Source organism: Prionailurus viverrinus, chromosome D1 (assembly GCF_022837055.1).
Source record: "Prionailurus viverrinus isolate Anna chromosome D1, UM_Priviv_1.0, whole genome shotgun sequence".
Taxonomy (NCBI): domain Eukaryota; kingdom Metazoa; phylum Chordata; class Mammalia; order Carnivora; family Felidae; genus Prionailurus; species Prionailurus viverrinus.
Window position 1 is genome coordinate 104,766,641 of NC_062570.1, and position 25,810 is coordinate 104,792,450.

Genomic DNA, 25,810 nt, shown 5'->3' on the forward strand with positions numbered 1-25,810 from the left:
TGAGATCATTTCACAGCACAGCTTGGAAGTGCTCTAAGGGCTTATGAAATTGCAACATTAAATTTGCAGCCAGAGAGTTGGGTAATTTTTTTTATGGAAAAAGAAATGCCCTTAGACAATGATGACCTTCTCCAATAATTAGTGCCGTTACCTAACAAAGAGCTTTTATAAGATTAATTTCGCCTACATTTTCCTTGCATGGGACAACTCAAGGAAAACTTACATGAGCCTTAGGCACCAGCACAGCCTGAGCAAGCCATCTAAGAATCTAAGAGAAAAGCCACCATATGTAAGAAAATAGGAGAAACACATACCTGTGTCCCCAAACATCATTCAATCTTAACTAGATGTTAGTGCAAGACTAGGGAACATCATTTTATGAGAATCTATTTCTAAACCTTTCCCAGGAGGTTCCCTGAACACAGCAAGCGAATGTATGAGCTGATCCCTCCCAGGTACTTTATTTTTTTTAATGTGTATTTATTTATTTTGAAGGGGGAGGGGTAGAAAGAGAAGGAGAGAGACTTCCAAGCAGGCATGGAGCTTGACTTGGGGCTTGAACCCACAACCCTGGGATCACGACCTGAGCCGAAACCAAGAGTTGGATACTTAACCGACTGATCCACCCAGGCACTCCACATAATTGATTTGTAGTTTATTTATTTATTTATTTTTAATTTTCAATGTTTATTTGAGAGAGAGAGAGAGACAGAATGTGAGCGGGGGAGGGGCAGAGAGAGAGGGAGACACAATCTGAAGCAGGCTCTAGGCTCTGAGCTGTCAGCACAGAGCCTGATGTGGGGCTCAAACTCACAAGCTGTGAGATCATGACCTGAGCTGAAGTTGGACTCCTAACCGACTGAGCCACCCAGGTGCCCCAGATCTGTAGTTTAAACATACAGTTTTTTTTTTATAGGTCAATTACACATTAGTAGAGTGGTGGTAAGCATCTGAGCTCTTGTTTTTTATTTCTATAAAGGTAAAAAGTGTATGAATTCAAAAAGGAAAATGCTAGATTTTCCCTCCAATTTAGATATATAATTGGGCAGATACATATATTGTCCTTCCCTTGAAGTGTGCCATAGGGAATCGAACCCTCACTGTAGTGCTGAGAGTTCAGTGAAGACTATTGCAAAAAAGAGTTGTAGGATGTGTCGTATGGAAGCATTGAGTCACTAAATTCTACACCTGAAACTAACATTACACTGTGTGTTAACTAACTGGAATTTAAATAAAATCTTAAAAAGAAAGAGTGAAAAGATGAAAAGGTTCTGAGGGTCTGATATAAACCATGGTGACTATAGTTAATAATAGTGAATTATATACTTGAAATTTGGTAACAGAGTAGATCTTAAGCATTCACACACACACACACACACACAGCAACTATGTGGAGTGATAGATGTATAGTTGACTTGATTGTGAAAATCATTTCACCGTATATACGTATATCAAATCATCATATGTGCACTTTAAAAATACTACAATTTTGTCAATTATACCTCAACAAAGCCAGGTTGAGGGGGAAGACTTAGAAGAAAAGGAACTTTGGGGTGCCTGGGTGGCTCAGTGGGTTAAGTGTCCAACTTCAGCTCAGGTCATGATCTCATGGTTTATGAGTTCGAGCCCCACTTTAGGCTCTGTGCTGACAACTAAGAGCCTGGATCCTGCTTCAGATTCTGTGTCTCCCTCTCTCTGCCTCTCCCCCACTCACGCTTTGTCTCTCTCTCTCCTTCAAAACTAAATAAACATTAAAAAAATTTTAAAAAGAGAAAAAGGAATTTTTATTGAGGAGGCTTTTGTAAGAGAGGCTTGTGCTGTGGCCTCTTTATCCCAAGAAAAATAATCACCATAAATGTTTGATCAAAACAATATGTTACTAGTCTTTTACATTTGAGAAGCTGCCTATGATATTGGTAATGGCTGTAATGTTTAGCCAGACTTATCTCCATGAAAAGAGAATGAGAAATCCTTTATTGATTAGAAGCTCGATTGGTTAGAGATGATACCAACAATGGCCCGTGATGTAAACCTGTCTCTCACCTGTACTCAAGCCTCTACTGAATTGTAGCTAAACCCTTCAGTCTGTGTTGGTTTAATATGACTGTAATTGGCAGGGGTGGCTGTGACCTAATAGGTTACGTGGAACATGCAGCTAATATGGTTAAGTTATGATAAGCACAGGTGTTTCAGGGATGAAATCTTATTACAGCATCATGGTCTATGCTGACTAATACAATAGTAGTCAACAAAGGAGGATCCAAAGAAGGTTTTGGCCTTATCTCGTTTTATTCTTCCAGTTTCCATCTCCATGACTGCAGGTAGCAGAAGCATTTTCTCACATCGGTACTTCCGTGTCAGGTGTTATAGTATAACAATGTGTCCTTCCTCTCAAGATTTTGGTAGAAGGAAGGCTGATGCAACAAGCCTTGATAAGGACTTTCGGAAGCCGATTTCAGGAAAGATAATGCAGAAACCTGTGAATAAGCCAAAACATCATTCAGAATAGTTTCACCCAAATCCTCCGAGTTTTATTCCAGTCCTCTTCCTTAAGGTATACCCTGGACTCCAAAGGCTGCTCCATGTTACTCTGAGCTGCTGTGATTTAATACATATTCCCCAGGGAGGGCACAGTAGAGGTCAAGGTCAGTCACCACCGACACTGCCACGTTACCCAGTGTCAGGATGTGTGTGAACGTTTTTCAGCTTATTTCCCTACATCCGTAAGGTTTGTAGGAGGTAACGGAAAAAGAAAATCGACTGATATCCAGGATGACACAAACTAGGGAGAGATAGGAGATCTTTGCCTTCCTTTTCTGTCTTTAATGTGGAAAAAGCAGCCTGGATATTTCTGGGGACCCTAAATATTTACGAAGGCCTAGAAAATTAATCTGCGCCTGTTTTATATATATATATATATATATATATATATGTGTGTGTGTGTGTGTATGATTTTTATGTCTGTCTATATATACATGTGTAAAGATTTCATGAGAGAATATATATAAGATTTTCTATATGTATGAGGGATGATCATTGTGTTTTCCAAAAATATATTTGGTACTTTTTTAAAGACACTTGTATGAGGTTAAAGCTACATTTTCTCTTATTTCCTTAAAAAAAATCATTTGCATTTATCTGAGCAAACGGCTACTGATTTGTGACTTTAATTTTAAGGCTGTTTTCATCTCAGTATGGCCAGATTCTAAGACCTGGACAAGTGGATGTAAGAAAAATTACTGTGAACCACTCTTGACTGGCACACTTAAAATACATGTGTGTGTACTTCTTTTCTTTTCCTGCTGGCTAGAATACACATACAAGGGATGAAACTGAGAGAGCGCTCATGGACACAGACCTGAAATTCACCACTAAAGAGAACAAGGCTGGGGGCGCCTGGGTGGCTCAGTCGGTTGGGCGTCCGACTTCAGCTCAGGTCATGATCTCACGGTCCGAGCATTCCAGCCCCACGTCCGGCTCTGTGCTGACAGCTCAGAGCCTGGAGCCTGCTTCGGATTCTGTGTCTCCCTCTCTCTCTGCCCCTCCCCTCTCACACTCTGTCTTTCTCTCTCTCAAAAATAAGTAAACATTAAAAAAAAAATTAAAAAAAAAAAAGAGAACAAGGCTGTTCTACCATTCCTGATGGTTTAAAGATATTTTCTTTTCACAAGCTCAAAGGCCTACCTTGCAAAAACTTGGAACTATTTGGCATCTGAAACAATCCCCAGATCCCTTGCACCATCAGAACGTGGGGTGCAAAAATCAAGCAACCCCCAAAGAGGGCAAACTAATAATAAAGGGCTATTTAATAAAGAGAAGAGGAGAAAGCCATATCCTTGTTTGGGCTTCTCAACTCCTGCCTAAGCGAATCATAATTCCTATAGATGGGTAACATTAAGGTTATCAATGACTTGTTTTTCAAAGTGGGGATTTGTGTGATTTTTAATCCTCCTAATCAGCTATTATTTTTGGCTCTGAGTGGAAGCGAGGGCAGATAACAAGACTTCTATTCAGTAGCTTCTTAAGTAACAAGTAAGCAGTTTCAGAACTATAGGGGAAAATGGCAAATCACTCAGAAATCCTGTACTTCGAGCCAATTATAACAAATGCATGAGACTTTGGATTTTCCACCTTGATGATTTTCCAAAGTGAATGGGTGGTGCATTCACTTTGGGGGAGGGAAGCTGAATAGGGCGTTCAGGTGGTCAGCGAACAGAGCGTGATAAGAAATTGTTTGTCTACCAGTTTTCAGTATTATCTGCATCCTCAAATAGCACAACTCGTAGGTTTAAACTACACAAACAACTGCCCAGCTTGTGGCTAAATTATGCAACAGCTTTTGCAATTCGGTGTGGCCATATGGCAAAGATCCGGCTGATGAAGGAAGGCATCAGAGCAGCAACTTCTACAGGGAAAGAGAAGCCACACAACAAAGAAGCTAAAGCTATACCTCCAGATGTGGTCCGCTGACTTCTGAGCTGTTACAGGAAAGGAGAATAAAATTACAACTTTCAGGTACTTTGGAGGTAGTCTGAGTTTCTACAGCACAATACCACGACAGTATAAGTTACCACTTCATGGGGTGATGTTCCTAATTATGCTTTGAATTATTCAAGCGGAGGACTTATTTTTGTATCTTTTCCATGCCACATGGTGCAGCCCATCAGTAGATGTTCTGTGTATGATACATACATGAATCAATGAACCAATAAGCTAACAAAAAAATGGAATTACTCAGTGTCAACATGGTTGAAAGTTTCTGATTGTCCTGAGCATTAATCAGTGTGCTGGAAAGTATGGTTAGCATATAAAGAGTGGTTCTCATGGGGCTCCTGGGTGTCTCGGTCGGTTAAGTGTCCAGCTTTTGATCGTGGCTTAGGTTCATGGGTTCATGGGTTCTCACGGTTCATGGGTTCCGAGCCCCAAGTTGAGCTCTGCACTGACAGTGTGGAGCCTGCTTGGGATTATCTCTCTCCCTACCCCGCTCTCTCTTTTTTTTCGAGATAAATAAGTAAACTCTTTTAAAAAATTAAAAGGGGTACCTCAGTGGCTCAGTTGGTTAAGCGACCGACTTTGGCTCAGGTCATGATCTCATGGCTGGTGAGTTTGAGCCCCGCATCGGGCTCTGTGCTGACAGCTCAGAGCTTGGAGGTCTACTTCCGATTCTGAGCCTCTGCCTCTCTCTGCCCCCCACCCCCAACCGCTCACAATCTGTCTTTCTCTCTCTCTTTCTCAAAGATAATTAAACATTAAAAAAATGAAAAAAAAAAAACCGAGATTCTACACCACCCGTTTTGTCTTTGTTTCTCTCAAAAATTATGCAAATAATCATAGCCCACATCACTAAATAAAACAATCAGTTGCACCCTCGTTCTCTCAAGAACTGTTACTTACCCAGTCAATTCTCTTGCCATCCACATTGTAGGTAAGCATGGACAGAGCAAGTGTAATTAAAAATTGCAGACAGTTCAGGATCATCAGTATAACCACAAGACCCTGTTAAAGAGAATAAAATTCCGTTGCATTGGATTTTCTTCCCATGGCCCTATGAAAACCCATATCCCAGAGCTTCACCTCAGGCCCATTGTGGGGAGCACCTTAGCATTATATAAAATGGTGATACCAGGTTGAATCAGAATTAAAAAATATATGTGGTGCTTTTGACAAACTGGATTTCAGAAGAAAAAAAGTCACTGTTCCTATGAATTTTAACACAACAGTGACTGCATTAAAAAAATAGTCTTGGTTACTTTCCTTTCCACAGTGATCACTTTATGTTGTTACTATTAAAATATTGTTCATTCTCAAATAGCAGAAAAGATGTAGTGTCTATAGGAGGAAGTCTTTTCAATGGATTTGGGGATTCAAGGAGAAACGGATCCAATCCCCCTCCTGAACCTCGTCTCCTAACCCAAACCAGAAGTCTCCTAGAGGTTAAAGTTTCTTTTATAGTAGTTCATCTGAAAGATGGTTGAAATTGTCTACAAGGCCAAGTTGGTACTGGTTCTCATAAATGATGTCAGTCCCTTTTAGCAGATGTGTGGTAATAGGTAATTGTGATGTTTAAAAAAATTTTTTTTAATGTTTATTTATTTCAGAAAGAGAGAGAGACAGAGAGCAAGCAGGGGAGGGGCAGACAGAGGGAGACACAGAATCCGAAGCAGGTTCCAGGCTCTGAGCTGTCAGCACACAGCCCGATGTGGGGCTTGAACCCACAAACTATGAGATCATGACCTGGGCTGAAGTTGGACACTTAACCAACTGAGCCACCCAGGTGCCCAGTAATTGTGATCTTAACCTGTGTTTTCTTTTTTTTTTTTTTAATTTTTTTTTTTAACGTTTATTTATTTTTTGGGACAGAGAGAGACAGAGCATGAACGGGGGAGGGGCAGAGAGAGAGGGAGACACACAATTGGAAACAGGCTCCAGGCTCTGAGCCATCAGCCCAGAGCCCGATGCGGGGCTCGAACTCACAGACCGCGAGATCGTGACCTGGCTGAAGTCGGACGCTTAACCGACTGCGCCACCCAGGCGCCCCTTAACCTGTGTTTTCTTAATGACTAGTGGCATCTTTCCAGGTGCTTATTTGCCGTCTGTGTATCTTTTTTTGAAGTGCCTACTCTACCTTTTTCCCATTTTTTTCAACTTTTATATGGAAATAAGGATGGGAAGTTACTGGCAGTTGCTAAGAGAGCACAAGGTGGTCCCATTTACCCTTATCCACTGTCTCCCTATGGTTATATCATATGTGTCTATGGTGCAATATCGAACCAGGACATTAACGTCGGAATAATGTGTGTGTGATTCCGTGAGATTTCATGATGTGCGTAGATTTGTGTAACCACCACCACAGTTAAGACAGTATTATTCCATCTGCACAGAGATATCCCTCATGCTGCTCTCCTATAGCCACACATACTTCCTTTCCTTCCACCATCGCTAACCCCTGTTAACCACTGATCTGTTCTCTGTCTCTGTAATAGCGTCATTCTGAGAATACTGTGTAAGTGGAATCATACAATTGGTGATATTTTGAGATTCGGTTTTTCACTCAGCATGATGCTCTTTAGATCCAGAGAAGCTGTTTTGTGAATCAATCATTCACTCCTTCTATTTGCTGAGTAGTATTCTGTTGTGTGTATGTATCATAGCTGAGTCATCATTTATCTGCGGTAGGACCCTCGGTTGTTACCAGTTTTTGTGTGTGACATAAAAAGCTTCTGTGAACAACCAAGCACAGGTTTTGTGTGGAATTCAGTTTTTATTTCTCTGAGACTAATGCCCAGGAGTGAGATTGCTGGGTTGCATGTTAAGTGTATCTTTAGTGTTTTAGGAAATTGACAAACTACTTTCCTGAGGGATATTTTCCAGAGTACCATTTTATATTCTCACCAGCAATGCAGAACCATCCCGTTTTTCTGCATCCTTGACAGCATTCTGTATTGCCACTATTTTTTAAATTATGCATATTGTGTTAGGTAGGTCGTCATACCTTGTAATGCTCTTAATTTATATTTACCTAAAGGGGGCCCTGGGTGGCTCAGTTGGTTAAGCGTCCGACTTCGGCTCAGGTCGTGATCTCACAGTTCGTGAGTTTGAGCCCCACATCGGGCTCTGTGCTGACAGCTCAGAGCCTGGAGCTTGCTTCGATCCTGTGTCTCCCTCTCTCTCTGCCACCTCCCCCACCTCCAAACCCAACTTGCACTCTGTCTCTCTCTCTCTCAAAAAGAAATGAGCATTAAAAAACTAAAAAGAAAAAGACTTTCTTTCAATCATTGGTTTTGAGAAATTTCACTATGATGTGCCCTGATACAGTTGTTTTTTTGTTTTCTTTTTAAAAAATTTTTTTTTCAACGTTTTTTATTTATTTTTGGGACAGAGAGAGACAGAGCATGAACGGGGGAGGGGCAGAGAGAGAGGGAGACACAGAATCGGAAACAGGCTCCGGGCTCCGAGCCATCAGCCCAGAGCCTGACGAGGGGCTCGAACTCACGGAACGCGAGATCCTGACCTGCCTGAAGTCGGGCGCTTACCCAACTGCACCACCCAGGCGCCCCTGTTTTTTGTTTTCTTATGCTTTATTCATCTTCTTAGATTCTGTGAGTATACAAGTATTACCAAATTTTGGGAAAGATTCACCCAATTGATTCAAATATTTTTTTTCTGTCCTACATTCGCTTTCTGTGGGCACTCCAGTTACATGTCTCTTCAATAACTTGAAGTTATTTTGTAGGTCACTGATGCAATTTAATATTTTCACGTGTACTTTGTGCCTCTGTTTTTTACTTTGGATGGTTTTTAGTATTATTTCCTCAAGTTCGTTAGTATTTTATTTTCCTGAATGTTTAATTCTGTCATTAATCCTATCGGCCAGTTTTTCTTCTCAAACATGGTAGTTTTCTTCTCTAGAAGTTTGATGTGGGACTTTAAAACATATATCTTCCATGTCTGCACTTAACTTGAAAGGATGGAACGCAGAATAAAGTAACTCTTAAGGTCATTGTCTACTATTTCTAACATCTGTGTCTTTTCTGAGACTGTTTCAATTGATTCACCTTGTTATGGAACATATTATTTTGCTTCTTTGTATGTCTGGTCATTTTTTATTATGTGTGAGACATTGTAATGTTATCTTGTCAGTTACAAGATATTTTTACAGGCTGGCAGATGGAAACAGACTCTATACCTGGCCTTAGGTGAATGTTGGGTACTGTTCCCTCTAATCATTTGGGGTGATCCTTCCTCTGCCCTCAGGTATTTTTTCATGCACATGCACTGATAAGTACTGTAATTAATATTTAAAGGGACCTAGGTATAGATCTGGAATTATCTGTTTGCAGATCTCTCTTCTCAAGTGTGCTCTCCCACAAACTCAAGATGCCTTGGTTTCTCCTGACTCTCAGCTCCCTGCTCTCCTCAAATCAGAGAGTTTTCCTGGTTTTACCTGGATTCTAATTGTATACAGAATGCATATTTACTGTAGAAAATTTGTAGGAACATTAAAATATAAAGCAGACAATAGAAATCACCCCAATCACGGACCAAGAAGTAAATAACGTTGGTACATTTGTTTGCAATTTTTCGTGAAGGTATCAAATTGGCATAAAGGAATTTTGGGTTCCCTGCCCTTGTTCGTATTGAATGCAAATATTTTGTCTCTTGTTAAAACGACATCAGACTTACCTAGAAATTATGGATCCATTCAAATGAAGGAACCTTTTTTAGACTTGTGCCTATAATCTCTTATCTCCTGATCCTGGGCCTCATACGTAGGCAGGCTTTTCAGCATTCAGAAGAAAAATACTTACAGTTACAACTGATGTGACAGCAAGACATAAATCTTCCATGTCACAGTTCATGAAGGTGATTTTTACTAAGTTGTGTGAAAGAATAAGAATTCCGATACTGGAAACAACTGTGCTGAGAGTGTTAGCTCTCAGATTTCCTCTCAGCTGCAATACAGAAAAAGTTCATTCACCGAAAATATTCAGGACCCTTAACTTCTGATTTCTTACAGGCCTCCATAAACCTTTCCCAGGAGAGAGATATTCACAAATAATCCTTAATACCTCTTCTGGGTACTAATTAACTGTGTCGCAGTTAAATTAAATGGAAACCCACAATTGAGCAAAGGAAAGCTGGAGGCAGCTGACAGCGGAATAAAATATGCCACAGGAAAAAGCATCAGTTGTGAGCCTTTATTCTTTCCCTTCCCTGATATGGATGAGCCCAAATAAATGTCTACCCTGTTCAAGCCTAAAGGGATTCATTTCTCTATATCAACATTACTCATGGCCATAAAGTCTATGTCAAATTTTACTCATGGAGATTTGTGTTCTGAAAACCCAAGGGAATAGATCTTATCTAAACCTGAGGAGGCTTCTGATTGTATCCAGACCCAGAGTGATCAGATGAATTCGTGGAAAGAAAAGACATTTGTACTTGTCCTCAAATGTACTGAAAAACAAGGAACTTCTGGCTTATTGGGCCTTCTATAGGATATCAGAGTGTTGCAAGGCCACACACTATCTATAAATGAAATATGAATTAACTGATACATTACCAGAGCTTTGGTTTGCTTCTTTGCAGACACAACTGTCATAGATCCAGAAACGATAAACTGCTCATGAGAGAGAAACGAGCTTATTAGCACTTCTTCCTGCACATTAACTGGCCATGTCTAAAGGGTCAATTACCCTTAGTGTGTATTTTCTTTTCCTATGAAAATCCCTTCAAAACTTTGAGTAGGGCAGATTATTGAACTGCATACAGTGCGTGACTAAATTTTCATGGCTGCCTTCGCCTCCTTATGAAAATAATTGACAATCCTTATCTAAAGGTGAAAATCCTTGTCTAAAGCAGAGGGGATGAAATCAAAGGAATCCAGTGAATGTTTCCATGGAAGGTAGAGAAAAATTTAAAAAGAGAGCTAAATTTATCTTGAGTTTCAGAGAAGGGACTAAGTGCACTCATATCCCATGATTCTCATCTCAGTAGCTTTGGCCAGGAAAAAAGACAAGTTCAAAGGAATAGTTGTTCACTACATGACCATCATCTTCAACACTTCAATATTCTATGCATATTTGAAGAGAACTCTGTGGGTGAACCAGGAATTATCTAATAACCCAACCCAATACAGTCTCCTAAAGGAAACGAGTAGGATTTTACTGTATGGCTGTATGCTACCTAGAATTTAATGAATAATCACCAACACATAGACCTTAAGGCTCCGATGACAATAGAAAGTCTACAATGGCTGAGATTAAATATTGAACCTTAGATCGGCAAGTTTGAAAACTCTGCAACCTTTGCAGGCGGCCAGCGCACAATTTGATGGATGACTGAATGAAGAGTTAATTGACTATCAGTTATTTTAGGTATAAGTCAGATGTACTCACAGGTAAAGCTGCCCATATCGGGAAGCCTATCTGAAATGAGAAGAAACCGGTGTTGGGTGTTGCGTAATGGAGAACTGAAATTCCAATTATCCCGTAGATGATGAATTTCACACTAATCATAATCTGAGCCACCTGGATAAAAGACAGAATAGAATAAAATACAGACGTCGGTGAACATTCCAAGAGAGAAGATTTCTCTGTTCAAACACAGAGACCACCCGTGGATTGGACCGTCAGACGTCACTAAGAAGAGCTCCTAAGTAGAGCTGGGTACCGTGGTATCTGCTCCCTGTACTGGCAACAGCTAAAATCACATCACTGTGACAGCTTGCCTGTCTCTTGCCTGGAGTCACCCCTACAGGTATACACCCTGGTGTCCTTCAAGGCCTCCTCCATGGGATTCCCAGCACTCTACTATCTCCCAAGCTACCCAACCCCTCCCACCCCCCCCACCCAAGATTAAACAAAAACCTTCTAGTTTCTCTTCACTAAAACTTGCACCTGGCTGAGGCTCACCTACCCCCAGGAGTTTGAGATGTTCCTTCAGGAATCTCTGCAGCTTGTTTGGTGTGTGTCCTGAGGTGTCAGGTGTTACAGCCTTCCCTAACCGGACACCGTGGTTTTGATTTGAGGAAACATCCACAGCTATCCCACTGGAAGCCACAATTTCTCTCATTCTGTGAAGAAACCAGACGTTAACAGCATCAGATTCACTATTCACTGCTCACTAGGCACAGTACTCTGTGTTCTTCTGTGAGAAGTATTAGTAGGGAAGTAGACACTCATGTTTCTGTTTCTGTAGACTTTACAGCTCTTAAAGGACTCTTAGGCCAAGTCATGTTTGTCTACGATTGTAGATCCCAATACCGTGCCCACAGCAGGCCCTTCATAGCAACAGTAGGAAAAAGAAAGAAAAAAGAAAATGATGGAGGCTTACAAAAGTCACTTAACAGGTGTCTTGGAAATTTTCTAGGTTATAGAAATATGTCACTCTGTGTCTGGGTTTCAACACGAGTTCTATGTGGATTAGGTGGCAAGATGGCCCAGGAAGAACTGCTCCATGTTGTAGCATGGACATTGCTTCCTTCTTTTTTTTTTTTTTTTTTTTATGACCATGGAGTATCCCATTGTAAGAATATATTACATTTTGTCTATCTGTCCATCAGTTGATGGGCATTTTGGTTGCTTCCACTTTTGGGCTATTATGAAAAATCCTGCTGTAAACAACGATGTACAAAGTTTTGTGTGTACTTATGTTTTTAATTCTCTCGGGTGTAGACGTGGCGTAGAACGGCTGTGTCATCGGATAATTCTGTGTTTCACCATTTGAGGAACTGTCAAACTGTTTTCCGGGGTGGATCCACCATTTTCCATTCCTACCAGTAGTGTGTGACAGTCCCAGTTTCTCCACATCCTTGCCGACACTGGTTATTGACTGACTTTTTGGTTATAACCATTCTAGTGAATATGAACTGGGACCACATTGTGGCTTTGATTTGCATTTCCCTATAACTAATGATTTTGAGCATCTTTTCATGTGTTAATGGTATTTGCATATCTTCTTTGGAGAAATGTCTATTCCAATCCTTTGTACATTTAAAAATTGTGTCATTTGTCTTAGTATTGAGTTAAAAGAGTTCCTTATTTTTTTTCCATACAAGTCCCTTATCTCACATATGATTTACAAATACTTTTTTTCTCATTCTGTGGGTGACTTTTCACTCTCTTGATGGTCTCCTCTGAAGACCAGCATTACTTGTGATGAAGTCCACTTGATCTGTTTCTCTTCTGTGTCTCATATATTTTCAGTCTCATCTCTAAGAATCCATTGTTAAACCCAAGGTCATGAAGATCGAGACCTTCTAGAGAAAAAAATCTCTTAGATTTTTTTCTAAGAGTCTTTTCTAAGAGTCTAATTTTAGCTTCTAAATTTAGATTTTGATCCATTTTGGGTTAATTTGTGTTTACGGTATAAGCTAAGGGTCCGACTTCATCATTTCGTACATGGATATCCAACAACATTATTTGTTGGAAAGACCTTCTTCCCATATTGAATGGTTTGGGAACTCTTGTCACAGATAAGTTGAGTATAAACAGACAGATGAACTTATTTCCTGACTCTCAATTTTATTCTATTGATCTGTATATCTATCCTTATGCTGGTACCACCCTGTCCTGGTTATTATTGCTTTGTATTGTTGCTCTGAAACTGAAAGTGTGAGTCATCCACTTTGTTCTTTTACAAAAACATCTTGCTATTCTGGGTCCCTTGCAATTCCATATGAATTTTAGAATCAGTGTATCAAGTTTTTACAAAGTAGCCGGCTGGGATTGTAAGAGAGAGAATACTGAATCTCTATAGGTCACTTGGTGCCTATTGCCTTTGTAAGAGCATTAAATATTCTAATCCATGAACACTGGATTTCTTTTCATTTAGCTACACCTTATTAATTTGAATAATGTTTCTGTAGCGTTGAATTTTATGCTTCTTGTACGAAACGCATTCCTAAGTATTTTATTCTTTTGGATGTTTGTAAATAGTGTTGTCTTACTAATTTCATTTTCAGCTTGTTCATTGCAAGTGTATAGAATTACAGGGATGTTTGTATATTGATTTTGTACCCTGTACCTTCCTGAACTAGTTTATTAGTTCTAATGGATTTTGAGTGGAGTCCTTCAGACTTCCTACCTACACAACGATGTTATGTGCCAATAGAGACAGTTTTGCTTCTTCCTTTCTCATTCATTCCTTTCCCTTCTCCATCTCATTTGCTTCTTATTTTATTTCATTTTCTAATTGCTTAGCTAGAACTTCCAGCATAATGTTGACAACAGGAGTGGTGGCAACAGGAAACCTCATCTTATCCCTACTCTTGGCAAGAAAGCTTCCAATCTTTCTCTGTTAAGTATTGTGTTAGCTGCGGGATTCTTAACCCAGTAAAGGGTTAAGAAAGCTCCCTTTTATTCCTAGTTGTTGAGTGTTTTTATAACGAAAGGGTATGAGATCTTGTCAAATGCTTTTTCTGCATCTGTTGAGATAATCATGTGAAGTTTTTCTTTTTGATGGCGCACTTTTCTAGGTGATGGTGCAGTACATTAATTGATTTTCAGACTTTAAATCTACCTCACATTCCTGGGATACATCCCATGTAGTCATGGTATATCATTCTTTTACAAAAAAAATTTTTTTTAACGTTTATTTATTTCTGAGAGACAGAGAGAGTGCAAGCAGGGAAGGGGGCAGAGAGAGAGGGAGACACAGAATCTGAAGCAGGCTCCAGGCTCCGAGCCGTCAGCACAGAGCCCCCCACATGGGGCTGAAGTCATGAAATCATGACCTGAGCCTAAGTCAAATGCTCAACTGACTGAACCACCCAGGCGACCTTATCATTCTTTTATATATTTCAGGATTCAGTTTGCTAGTGATTTGTTGAGGATTTTTGCATCTAGATACCTAAGAGATATTAGTCTGTAGCTTTCCTTTATGGTAATATAGTTTCTTGTCTGGCTATCAGGGGAAGATGGGGCTTATAGAATGAATTTGTAGGTGTTCCCTCCTCTTCTACTTTTTTGGAAGAGTTTATGAAAATTTGGTAGTAACTTTTCTTTAAATGCTTGGTAGAATTCACCCATGAGGCCATCTGGGCCTGGGATTTTTCTCTGTGGGCAATTACTTTTATTAAGAAGCCAATCAGTGTCTTTACTCTTTAGGGGCACTAAGATTGCTTTTTCTTGAGTCTTTTCAGTAGTTTGTGTCTTTTAGAAATTCATCCATTTAAGCTAAGAAATCTAATTCATTTACATATAATTGCTTATAGTATACGGTTATAATCCTTATTTCTGTAGGATCGGTAGCAATGTTCCCTCTTTCCTTTCTAATTTTTAAGACTTCTATCTGTTTTTCTTGTTCAATGTGGCTAAAGCTATGTCAATTTTGCTGGTATTTTCAAAGAGCCAGCTTTTAGTTTCATTGCTTTTTTTGTATTTATTTTTGTTCTGTATTTCATTAATTTCTGCTCTGATATTTCTGCTTGCTTCAAAACAAATTTTTTTAATGTTTATTTTATTTTTGAGAGAAAGAGCATGAGCAGGGGAGGGGCAGAGAGAGAGGGACACACAGAATCCAAACCAGGCTCCAGGCTCTGAGCTGTCAGCACAGAGCCTGACACGGGGCTTGAACCCACAAACCATGACATGATGACCTGAGCTGAAGTCAGACACTTAACTGACTGAGCCACCTGGGTGTCCCCTGCTTGCTTTAAGTGTAGTATTATTATTATTTTTTAATCTCCAGTGTCTTAAGGTGAAGTATTAGGTTATTGATTTTGAGATAGTTCCTCTTTAAAAAAAATTTTTTTTTTAATGTTTATGTATTCTTGAGAGAGAGAGAGAGAGAAAGAGAGAGAGAGAGAACATGAGCAGGGGAGGGGCAGAGAGAGAGAGAGAGAGAGACACAGAATCCAAAGCAGGCTCCAGGCTCTGAGCTGTCAGCACAGAGCCCGATGTAAGGCTTGAACTCACAAACCCCAAGATGACGACCTGAGCCCAAGTCACACGCTGAAGCCACGGAGCCACCCAGGCACCCCAAGATTGTTCCTCTTTTTAAAATAGGTATTTTCAGGGAGTTGCGGCAAGATGGCGGCTTAGGAGGACGCTGGGCTCACCGCACGTCCTGCTGATCACTTAGATTCCATCTACACCTGCCTAAATAACCCAGAAAACCGCCAGAGGATTAGCAGAACAGAGTCGCCGGAGCCAAACGCAGACGAGAGGCCCACGGAAGAGGGTAGGAAGGGCGGCGAGGCGGTGCGCGCTCCACGGACTGGCGGGAGGGAGCCGGGGCGGAGGGGCGGCTCGCCGGCCAAGCAGAGCCCCCGAGTCGGGCTTGCAAAAGCGGAGGGGCCTGACGGACTGTGTTCCCACAACAAGCGCGACTTAGCGTCTGGGAGGTCAGAAATTAACAGCTCTGCTCGGAAAGCGGGAAGGCTGGAGGACAAAGGGAGGGAGAGCTGCTGAGCCCCCTGACAACAGAGCTCAGTTTGGTGGGGAACAAAGGCGCTCGCCAGCGCCATTTCCCCCGCCCATCCCCCAGCCGAAATCCCAAAGGGAACTGGTTCCTGCCAGGGAACTTGCTCGCTCCGCGCAAACACCCAACTCTGCGCTTCTGCGGAGCCAAACCTCCAGCAGCGGATCTGACTCCCTCCCGCTGCCACAGGGCCCCTCCTGAAGTGGATCACCTAAGGAGAAGCGATCTAAGCCTGCCCCTCCTGCCCCCGAGCACCTTGCCTACCCACCCCAGCTAATACGCCAGATCCCCAGCATCACAAGCCTGGCAGGGTGCAAGTAGCCCAGACGAGCCACACCACCCCACAGTGAATCCCGCCCCTAGGAGAGGGGAAGAGAAGGCACACACCAGTCTGACTGTGGCCCCAGCGGTGGGCTGGGGGCAGACATCAGGTCTGACTGCGGCCCCGCCCACCAACTCCAGGTATACACCACAGCACAGGGGAAGTGCCCTGCAGGTCCTCACCACGCCAGGGACTATCCAAAATGACCAAGCGGAAGAACTCCCCTCAGAAGAATCTCCAGGAAATAACAACAGCTAATGAGCTGATCAAAAAGGATTTAAATAATATAACAGAAAGTGAATTTAGAATAATAGTCATAAAATTAATCGCTGGGCTTGAAAACAGTATACAGGACAGCAGAGAATCTCTTGCTACAGAGATCAAGGGACTAAGGAACAGTCACGAGGAGCTGAAAAACGCTTTAAACGAAATGCATAACAAAATGGAAACCACCACAGCTCGGCTTGAAGAGGCAGAGGAGAGAATAGGTAAACTAGAAGATAAAGTTATGGAAAAAGAGGAAGCTGAGAAAAAGAGAGATAAAAAAATCCAGGAGTATGAAGGGAAAATTAGAGAATTAAGTGATACACTAAAAAGAAATAATATACGCATAATTGGTATCCCAGAGGAGGAAGAGAGAGGGAAAGGTGCTGAAGGGGTACTTGAAGAAATCATAGCTGAGAACTTCCCTGAACTGGGGAAGGAAAAAGGCATTGAAATCCAAGAGGCACAGAGAACTCCCTTCAGACGTAACTTGAATCGATCTTCTGCACGACATATCATAGTGAAACTGGCAAAATACAAGGATAAAGAGAAAATTCTGAAAGCAGCAAGGGGTAAACGTGCCCTCACATATAAAGGGAGACCTATAAGACTCGTGACTGATCTCTCTTTTGAAACTTGGCAGGCCAGAAAGAATTGGCAAGAGATTTTCAGGGTGCTAGACAGAAAAAATATGCAGCCAAGAATCCTTTATCCAGCAAGTCTGTCATTTAGAATAGAAGGAGAGATAAAGGTCTTCCCAAACAAACAAAAACTGAAGGAATTTGTCACCACTAAACCAGCCCTACAAGAGATCCTAAGGGGGACCCTGTGAGACAAAGTCCCAGAGACATCACTATAAGCATCAAACATACAGACATCACAATGACTCTAAACCCGTATCTTTCTATAATAACACTGAATGTAAATGGATTAAATGCGCCAACCAAAAGACATAGGGTATCAGAATGGATAAAAAAACAAGACCCATCTATTTGCTGTCTACAAGAGACTCATTTTAGACCTGAGGACACCTTTAGATTGAGAGTGAGGGGATGGAGAACTATTTATCATGCGACTGGAAGCCAAAGGAAAGCTGGAGTAGCCATACTTATATCAGACAAACTAGACTTTAAATTAAAGGCTGTAACAAGAGATGAAGAAGGACATTATATAATAGTTACAGGGTCTATCCATCAGGAAGAGCTAACAATTATCAATGTCTATGCACCGAATACCGGAGCCCCCAAATATATAAAACAATTACTCATAAACATGAGCAACCTTATTGATAAGAATGTGGTAATTGCAGGGGACTTTAATACACCACTTACAGAAATGGATAGATCAACTAGACACACGGTCAATAAAGAAACAAGGGCCCTGAATGAGACATTGGATGAGATGGACTTGACAGATATATTTAGAACTCTGCATCCCAAAGCAACAGAATATACTTTCTTCTCGAGTGCACATGGAACATTCTCCAAGATAGATCATATACTGGGTCACAAAACAGCCCTTCATAAGTTTACAAGAATTGAAATTATACCATGCTTACTTTCAGACCACAATGCCATGAAGCTTGAAATCAACCACAGGAAAAAGTCTGGAAAACCTCCAAAAGCATGGAGGTTAAAGAACACCCTACTAGCGAATGAGTGGGTCAACCAGGCAATTAGAGAAGAAATTAAAAAATATATGGAAACAAACGAAAATGAAAATACAACAATCCAAACGCTTTGGGACGCAGCAAAGGCAGTCCTGAGAGGAAAATACATTGCAATCCAGGCCTATCTCAAGAAACAAGAAAAATCCCAAATACAAAATCTAACAGCACACCTAAAGGAACTAGAAGCAGAACAGCAAAGGCAGCCTAAGCCCAGCAGAAGAAGAGAAATAATAAAGATCAGAGCAGAAATAAACAATATAGAAACTAAAAAAACTGTAGAGCAGATCAACGAAACCAAGAGTTGGTTTTTTGAAAAAATAAACAAAATTGACAAACCTCTAGCCAGGCTTCTCAAAAAGAAAAGGGAGATGACCCAAATAGATAAAATCATGAATGAAAATGGAATTATTACAACCAATCCCTCAGAGATACAAACAATTATCAGGGAATACTATGAAAACTTATATGCCAACAAATTGGACAACCTGGAAGAAATAGACGAATTCCTGAACACCCACACGCTTCCAAAACTCAATCAGGAGGAAATAGAAAGCTTGAACAGACCCATAACCAGCGAAGAAATTGAATCGGTTATCAAAAATCTCCCAACAAATAAGAGTCCAGGACCAGATGGCTTCCCAGGGGAGTTCTACCAGACGTTTAAAGCAGAGATAATACCTATCCTTCTCAAGCTATTCCAAGAAATAGAAAGGGAAGGAAAACTTCCAGACTCATTCTATGAAGCCAGTATTACTTTGATTCCTAAACCAGACAGAGACCCAGTAAAAAAAGAGAACTACAGGCCAATATCCCTGATGAATATGGATGCAAAAATTCTCAATAAGATACTAGCAAATCGAATTCAACGGCATATAAAAAGAATTATTCACCATGATCAAGTGGGATTCATCCCTGGGATGCAGGGCTGGTTCAACATTCGCAAATCAATCAACGTGATACATCACATTAACAAAAAAAGAGAGAAGAACCATATGATCCTGTCAATCGATGCAGAAAAGGCCTTCGACAAAATCCAGCACCCTTTCTTAATAAAAACCCTTGAGAAAGTCGGGATAGAAGGAACATACTTAAAGATCATAAAAGCCATTTATGAAAAGCCCACAGCTAACATCATCCTCAACGGGGAAAAACTGAAAGCTTTTTCCCTGAGATCAGGAACACGACAAGGATGCCCACTCTCACCGCTGCTGTTTAACATAGTGCTGGAAGTTCTAGCATCAGCAATCAGACAACAAAAGGAAATCAAAGGCATCAAAATTGGCAAAGATGAAGTCAAGCTTTCGCTTTTTGCAGATGACATGATATTATACATGGAAAATCCGATAGACTCCACCAAAAGTCTGCTAGAACTGATACAGGAATTCAGCAAAGTTGCAGGCTACAAAATCAATGTACAGAAATCAGTTGCATTCTTATACACTAACAATGAAGCAACAGAAAAACAAATAAAGAAACTGATCCCATTCACAATTGCACCAAGAAGCATAAAATACCTAGGAATAAATCTAACCAAAGATGTAAAGGATCTGTATGCTGAAAACTATAGAAAGCTTCTGAAGGAAATTGAAGAAGATTTAAAGAAATGGAAAGACATTCCCTGCTCATGGATTGGAAAAATAAATATTGTCAAAATGTCAATACTACCCAAAGCTATCTACACATTCAATGCAATCCCAATCAAAATTGCACCAGCATTCTTCTCGAAACTAGAACAAGCAATCCTAAAATTCATATGGAACCACAAAAGGCCCCGAATAGCCAAAGGAATTTTGAAGAAGAAGACCAAAGCAGGAGGCATCACAATCCCAGACTTTAGCCTCTACTACAAAGCTGTCATCATCAAGACAGCATGGTATTGGCACCAAAACAGACACATAGACCAATGGAATAGAATAGAAACCCCAGAACTAGACCCACAAACGTATGGCCAACTCATCTTTGACAAAGCAGGAAAGAACATCCAATGGAAAAAAGACAGCCTCTTTAACAAATGGTGCTGGGAGAACTGGACAGCAACATGCAGAAGGTTGAAACTAGACCACTTTCTCACACCATTCACAAAAATAAACTCAAAATGGATAAAGGACCTAAATGTGAGACAGGAAACCATCAAAACCTTAGAGGAGAAAGCAGGAAAAGACCTCTCTGACCTCAGCCGTAGCAATCTCTTACTCGACACATCCCCAAAGGCAAGGGAATTAAAAGCAAAAGTGAATTACTGGGACCTTACGAAGATAAAAAGCTTCTGCACAGCAAAGGAAACAACCAACAAAACTAAAAGGCAACCAACGGAATGGGAAAAGATATTTGCAAATGACATATCGGACAAAGGGCTAGTATCCAAAATCTATAAAGAGCTCACCAAACTCCACACCCAAAAAACAAATAACCCAGTGAAGAAATGGGCAGAAAACATGAATAGACACTTCTCTAAAGAAGACATCCGGATGGCCAACAGACACATGAAAAGATGTTCAGCGTCGCTCCTTATCAGGGAAATACAAATCAAAACCACACTCAGGTATCACCTCACGCCAGTCAGAGTGGCCAAAATGAACAAATCAGGAGACTATAGATGCTGGAGAGGATGTGGAGAAACGGGAACCCTCTTGCACTGTTGGTGGGAATGCAAATTGGTGCAGCCGCTCTGGAAAGCAGTGTGGAGGTTCCTCAGAAAATTAAAAATAGACCTACCCTATGACCCAGCAATAGCACTGCTAGGAATTTATCCAAGGGATACAGGAGCGCTGATGCATAGGGCCACGTGTACCCCAATGTTCATAGCAGCACTCTCAACAATAGCCAAATTATGGAAAGAGCCTAAATGTCCATCAACTGATGAATGGATAAAGAAATTGTGGTTTATATACACAATGGAATATTACGTGGCAATGAGAAAAAATGAAATATGGCCTTTTGTAGCAACGTGGATGGAACTGGAGAGTGTGATGCTAAGTGAAATAAGCCATACAGAGAAAGACAGATACCATATGGTCTCACTCTTATGTGGATCCTGAGAAACTTAACAGGAACCCATGGGGGAGGGGAAGGAAAAAAAAAAAAAAGAGGTTAGAAAGGGAGAGAGCCAAAGCATAAGAGACTGTTAAAAACTGAGAACAAACTGAGGGTTGATGGGGGGTGGGAGGGAGGAGAGGGTGGGTGATGGGTATTGAGGAGGGCACCTTTTGGGATGAGCACTGGGTGTTGTATGGAAACCAATTTGTCAATAAATTTCAGAAAAAAAAAAAATAAATAAAAATAAAAAAAAAAAAAAATAAAAAAAAAAAAAAAAAAAAAAATAAAATAGGTATTTTCAGGTACCAATTTCCCTCTGAACACTGCTTTAGCTGCATTTTGTAAGTATATGTCATTTATCATGAATGCATTTCCTAATCTCCCTTTTGCTTTCTCCCTGACCCCCTGCTTTTTAGGAGTGTGCTACTTAGTGTGTGTGTGTGTGTGTGAGTTTCTCGAATTCCTTTCTATTACTAACCATTAACTTCATTCCTGTGTGGTCAGAAAACATACTCTGTATTATTTCTATCCTTGTAAATATATTGAGGTTTGCTTTATGGCCTAGTTGATAGTCTATTATGGAGACTAATCTATGTTCACTAGAGAAGAAAGCCTTTCTGTTGTTGGATGGAATGTTCTCCATAAGTCTATCAGGTCTGGTTGGTGTATAGCTTGTTCAAGCCTCCTATATCAGTGTTGACCTTTTGCCTAACTGTTTGATCCATTATTGGATTGAGGCATTGAGTCTCTAACAGTGATTATTGAGTTATCTCTTTCTCCCTCAACGTCTGGTTTTGCTACCGGTAACCCCATAACTTGGTGTTCCGTTGTTAGCTGCATATAGGTTTGTAATTGTGTCTTCCTGGTGAAACTGACCCCTTTAGCCTTATAAAAAGCCTCTCTTTATCTATGCTAATGTGTTTCTGCTTCTTTGCATGTCTTGTAATTTTTTGCTAGAGAATGGACTTTTTAGGTAATATACTGTAGCATTTCTGGGAATTGTACCCCTCCTCGGCTTGCTATTTTTATTTCTTTGTTTACGTTTATATTCCCTGGCAGGACTATTTTAGTAAGCTTATTTCTCCCCACGCAGTATGAAGCCTCTGATGTTTCTCTCCAGGGAACAGAGCCGCGGGTGTGCCCGCAGTCACCCTGGGATGACCTTGGTTTTCTTAGAGCTTGCTTTGAATGTTTCTTTCCCTGCCCTCAAGCAGTGATTAATCTCCACTAATTGTAGGCTGACTGCTCTACTCTTTTCAACAGTGCCCTTTCAGTGCATTTTGAATGACTCCACAAAGGTATGCAATCAAAATCAAGCTCCCTTAAAATCTTTTTAATGTTTATTTATTTTTGACAGAGAGAGAGAGAGACAGAGAGAGAGACAGAGCATGAGTGGGGGAGAGGCAGAGAGAGAGGCAGACACAGAATCCAAAGCAGGCTCCAGGCTCCGAGCTGTCAGCACAGAGCCCGATGCGGGACTCGAACTCACAAACTGTGAGATCATGATCTGAGTCAAAGTTGGATGTTTAACTGACTGAGCCACCCAGGTGACCACCACCCCCCCCCCCCCCACCACACACACACACATCAAGCTCTTTAAAGAGGTAGTTCTAGATGCTCTACATCACTCATCATCAGGGAAATACAAATCAAAACCACAATGAGATACCACCTCACACCTGTCAGAATGCCTAAATTAACAGCTCAGGAAAACTACAGGTATTGGCCAGGATTCGGAGATAGGGGAATGTTTTCGCACTGTTGGTGGGAATGCAAACTGGTGCGGCCACTCTGGAGAACAGTATGGAGGTTTCTCAGAAAAACGAAAATAGAACTACCCTATGACCCAAAGGATACAAAAATGCTGATTTGAGGGGGGCATATGCACCCCAGTGTTTATAAGCAGCACTATCAACAATATTATGGAAGTGTTATGTCATGGAAAGAACCCAAATGTCTATTGACTGACAAATGGGTAAAGAAGATGCGGTATATATATATACACAGGGACTATTACTCATTGATCAAAGACAATGAAATCTTGCCATTTGCAACAACGTGGATGGAACGAGTGTATCATGCTAAGCCAAATCAGTCAGATAGAGATAAATACCATATGATTTCACTTATATGTGGGATTTAAGAAATGAAACAGATGAACATAGGAAAAGGGAAGGCAAAACAAAAACAGAGAGGGAGGCAAACCTTAAGAGGCTCTTAAAGACAGAGAACAAACTGAGGGTTGCTGGAGGGGAGGTGGGTGAGGGGATGGGCTAAATGGGTGATGGGCGTTAAGGAAGGTACTTGTCCGGATGGACATTGGGTGTTATAGGCAAGTGATGAATCACTAAATTCTACTCCTGAAACCATTATTACACTATGGGTTAACTAAATTAAAAATAAAAAAAGAAAGAAAAGAGTTCCAAGTCAGTATTTGAAACTTGTTCCGGCCCCAGGCAGGCCTTATTCCATTTTCCCCTGTGAAGCTTGCCAGTGTATGATTTAGCATATATCTCCAGTTAATCTACTGATGTGTTTTCAATTGCCTTTCATTACCATCTACACTGTTTTTGAGAGAACCTTTAGGCTTCACCTTCACACTCTATTTCAAATGAAGTTGCTTCCTCTACTAGGTATTTATCCAAGGGCTACAGGGGTGCTATTTCGAAGGGGCACATGCACCCCCATGTTTATAGCAGCACTATCGACAATAGCCAAAGTATGGAAAGAGCCCAGATGTCCATCGACGGATGAATGGATAAAGAAGATGTGGGATATCTATACAATGGAGTATTACTCGGCAATCAAAAAGAATGAAATCTTGCCGTCTGCAACTACGTGGATGGAACTAGAGGGTATGATGCTAACAGAAATTAGTCAGAGAAAGGCAAAGATCATATGACTTCACTCATATGAGGAATTTAAGAGACAAAACAGATGAACATGAGGGAAGGGAAGCAAAAAGAATATGAAAACAGGGAGGGGGACAAAACACAAGAGACTCTAAATATAGAGAACAAACAGAGGATTACTGGAGGGGTGGTGGGAGGGGGAGGGGCTAAATGGGTCAGGGGCACTAAGGAATCTACTTCTGAAATCATCGTTGCACCACATGCTAAGTTGGATGTAAGTTAAACAATAAATTAATTAAAAAAAGAAAAATGAAAATAGAAAAAAAAAACAAAGTTGCTTCCTTTGGGGAGTGATTTGGAGACCTCTGTTCCGTGGTCTACTACTCCCTACCCCCAGGCAAAAACAAACAAAAGTAAATCATAGCTCTAGTGCTGGGGTATAGGAATAATGACATACTTCTCTATGAATGACACCACTACTTTAGGAGCCACGTACTCAATGGGGTAGGGTAAAAGACCCAGGTCCCCTCAGCTTGCCTCTCATAGTATGGAACCCAACTCATGTGTTGGAGTGGGGCAGTCAGGACCCAGTATTCTCAGCCATGCTGTGCCCAAGGAAGAGCCTTCATCCTCAAGCAGGGGGTCGAGAAGAAAAGAAGGAGCCTCACGTCTCAGGCACACTCACCTGGAGCTTAGCCTCACAACAGGTAGTGGGGGGCAGGCTGCCAAATGTCGAGGTCCTGCCCCCGGTCAGGAAGATGGCCGTCTGAGTGGGAGCTGGGAGGGGTCACAGAGGGAGCGAGTCTAGATTCAAATACCACAGATTCCAGCTTTCTGTCCCTGTGTTTTCATTGATTTGTCTTCAGTAAATAGTATTCACTTGCTCTCTGACCATGTGTAGACACATTAAATGCTTCTTAAGAATTCTTACCAGTTTGCCTGAGGAGAGCTCTGTAAACCTCCTCACACTTCCTGCTGGAAGGAGAACCCCTAAACCACTTTTTAAGTACGATTTTACCTCGTTTATGTGTTTTATTGGTCTTGTGTTTATACCGTGGCAATGTTTGTGAAACACTACCAACGCGCCACCCAGCGTCCCTATCTTGTCCATTCTGCACCCCACAGTAATTAAACTAATATTAAAGGATTCAGAGGCTAGTTTTGCCCCCCCTTTCCCCCTGCGTGGGAAAGGATGCTCACATGATCCAAACACGAATTCTCCTCGATTTGAGGTCCAAAAATATGTTACTGGAGGCATCCTACCATCTTCTGTACACAATTGTGCAAAGCCTATTTCCTACTCGATGAAAGAAAAACTTTCCCCTAATCACCTTTATTACAAACAACACTCCTGCACGGGTCCCCTGGGAAACACCACCAGAGGAAAGCTTATTTACCACAAAGGCAGTTCCCGCAGGAAAGCTTAAGTGAGGATACAGGGAAGGGAGGCAGGACAGTAGGGAGACAAAATACCACGTAGCCCCTCTCAGAGCTGCCATTTTCCCAGGGAAGCAGACGCCTTGCACCAGAGCCCCACCCCTGCCCGGGCTCTGTTTGTCTCCAGAGTCAGGGTCCTGTCTCCACATCCCGGAATTTACCCAAGAAGCCCCTCAGGTGCCCTTCAGAATCGTGAAGAAGAGTGAAGAGCGGTGCATACCTGGTGTGTTCCAGAACACAGAGGTGGGGGCCTGGCGTCTCCTGAGGCGTTGGCTTCTCTTCCGTGTCTGGCACAGACTGAGTCAT

The 25,810-nt window shown here is 41.3% G+C and overlaps 1 protein-coding gene across 1 annotated transcript; it reads right to left on the minus strand.

The window, feature by feature from the left end:
- Positions 1-1,760: 1,760 nt before the first annotated feature.
- On the minus strand, positions 1,761-25,810 carry LOC125146590 (membrane-spanning 4-domains subfamily A member 3-like). The gene is made up of 7 exons (XM_047823288.1): positions 25,725-25,810; positions 11,419-11,575; positions 10,899-11,030; positions 10,064-10,120; positions 9,309-9,452; positions 5,395-5,496; positions 1,761-2,477 (listed from the first exon to the last, which is right to left on the minus strand). Exons 1-7 carry the CDS (start codon positions 25,808-25,810, stop codon positions 2,358-2,360), a joined length of 798 nt encoding a protein of 265 aa, XP_047679244.1. The 3' UTR covers positions 1,761-2,357.

Bases quoted from the DNA above. Each gene is read 5' to 3' on its own strand.
- LOC125146590 (XM_047823288.1), bottom strand. From the start codon at position 25,810: ATGACTCAGTCTGTGCCAGACACGGAAGAGAAGCCAACGCCTCAGGAG. The intron at 11,576-25,724 runs GTATGCACCGCT...GTTTCTTCACAG, and splicing joins TGTGTTCTGGAACACACCAG to AATGAGAGAAATTGTGGCTT. The intron at 11,031-11,418 runs GTAGGTGAGCCT...TCTTTTATCCAG, and splicing joins AACATCTCAAACTCCTGGGG to GTGGCTCAGATTATGATTAG.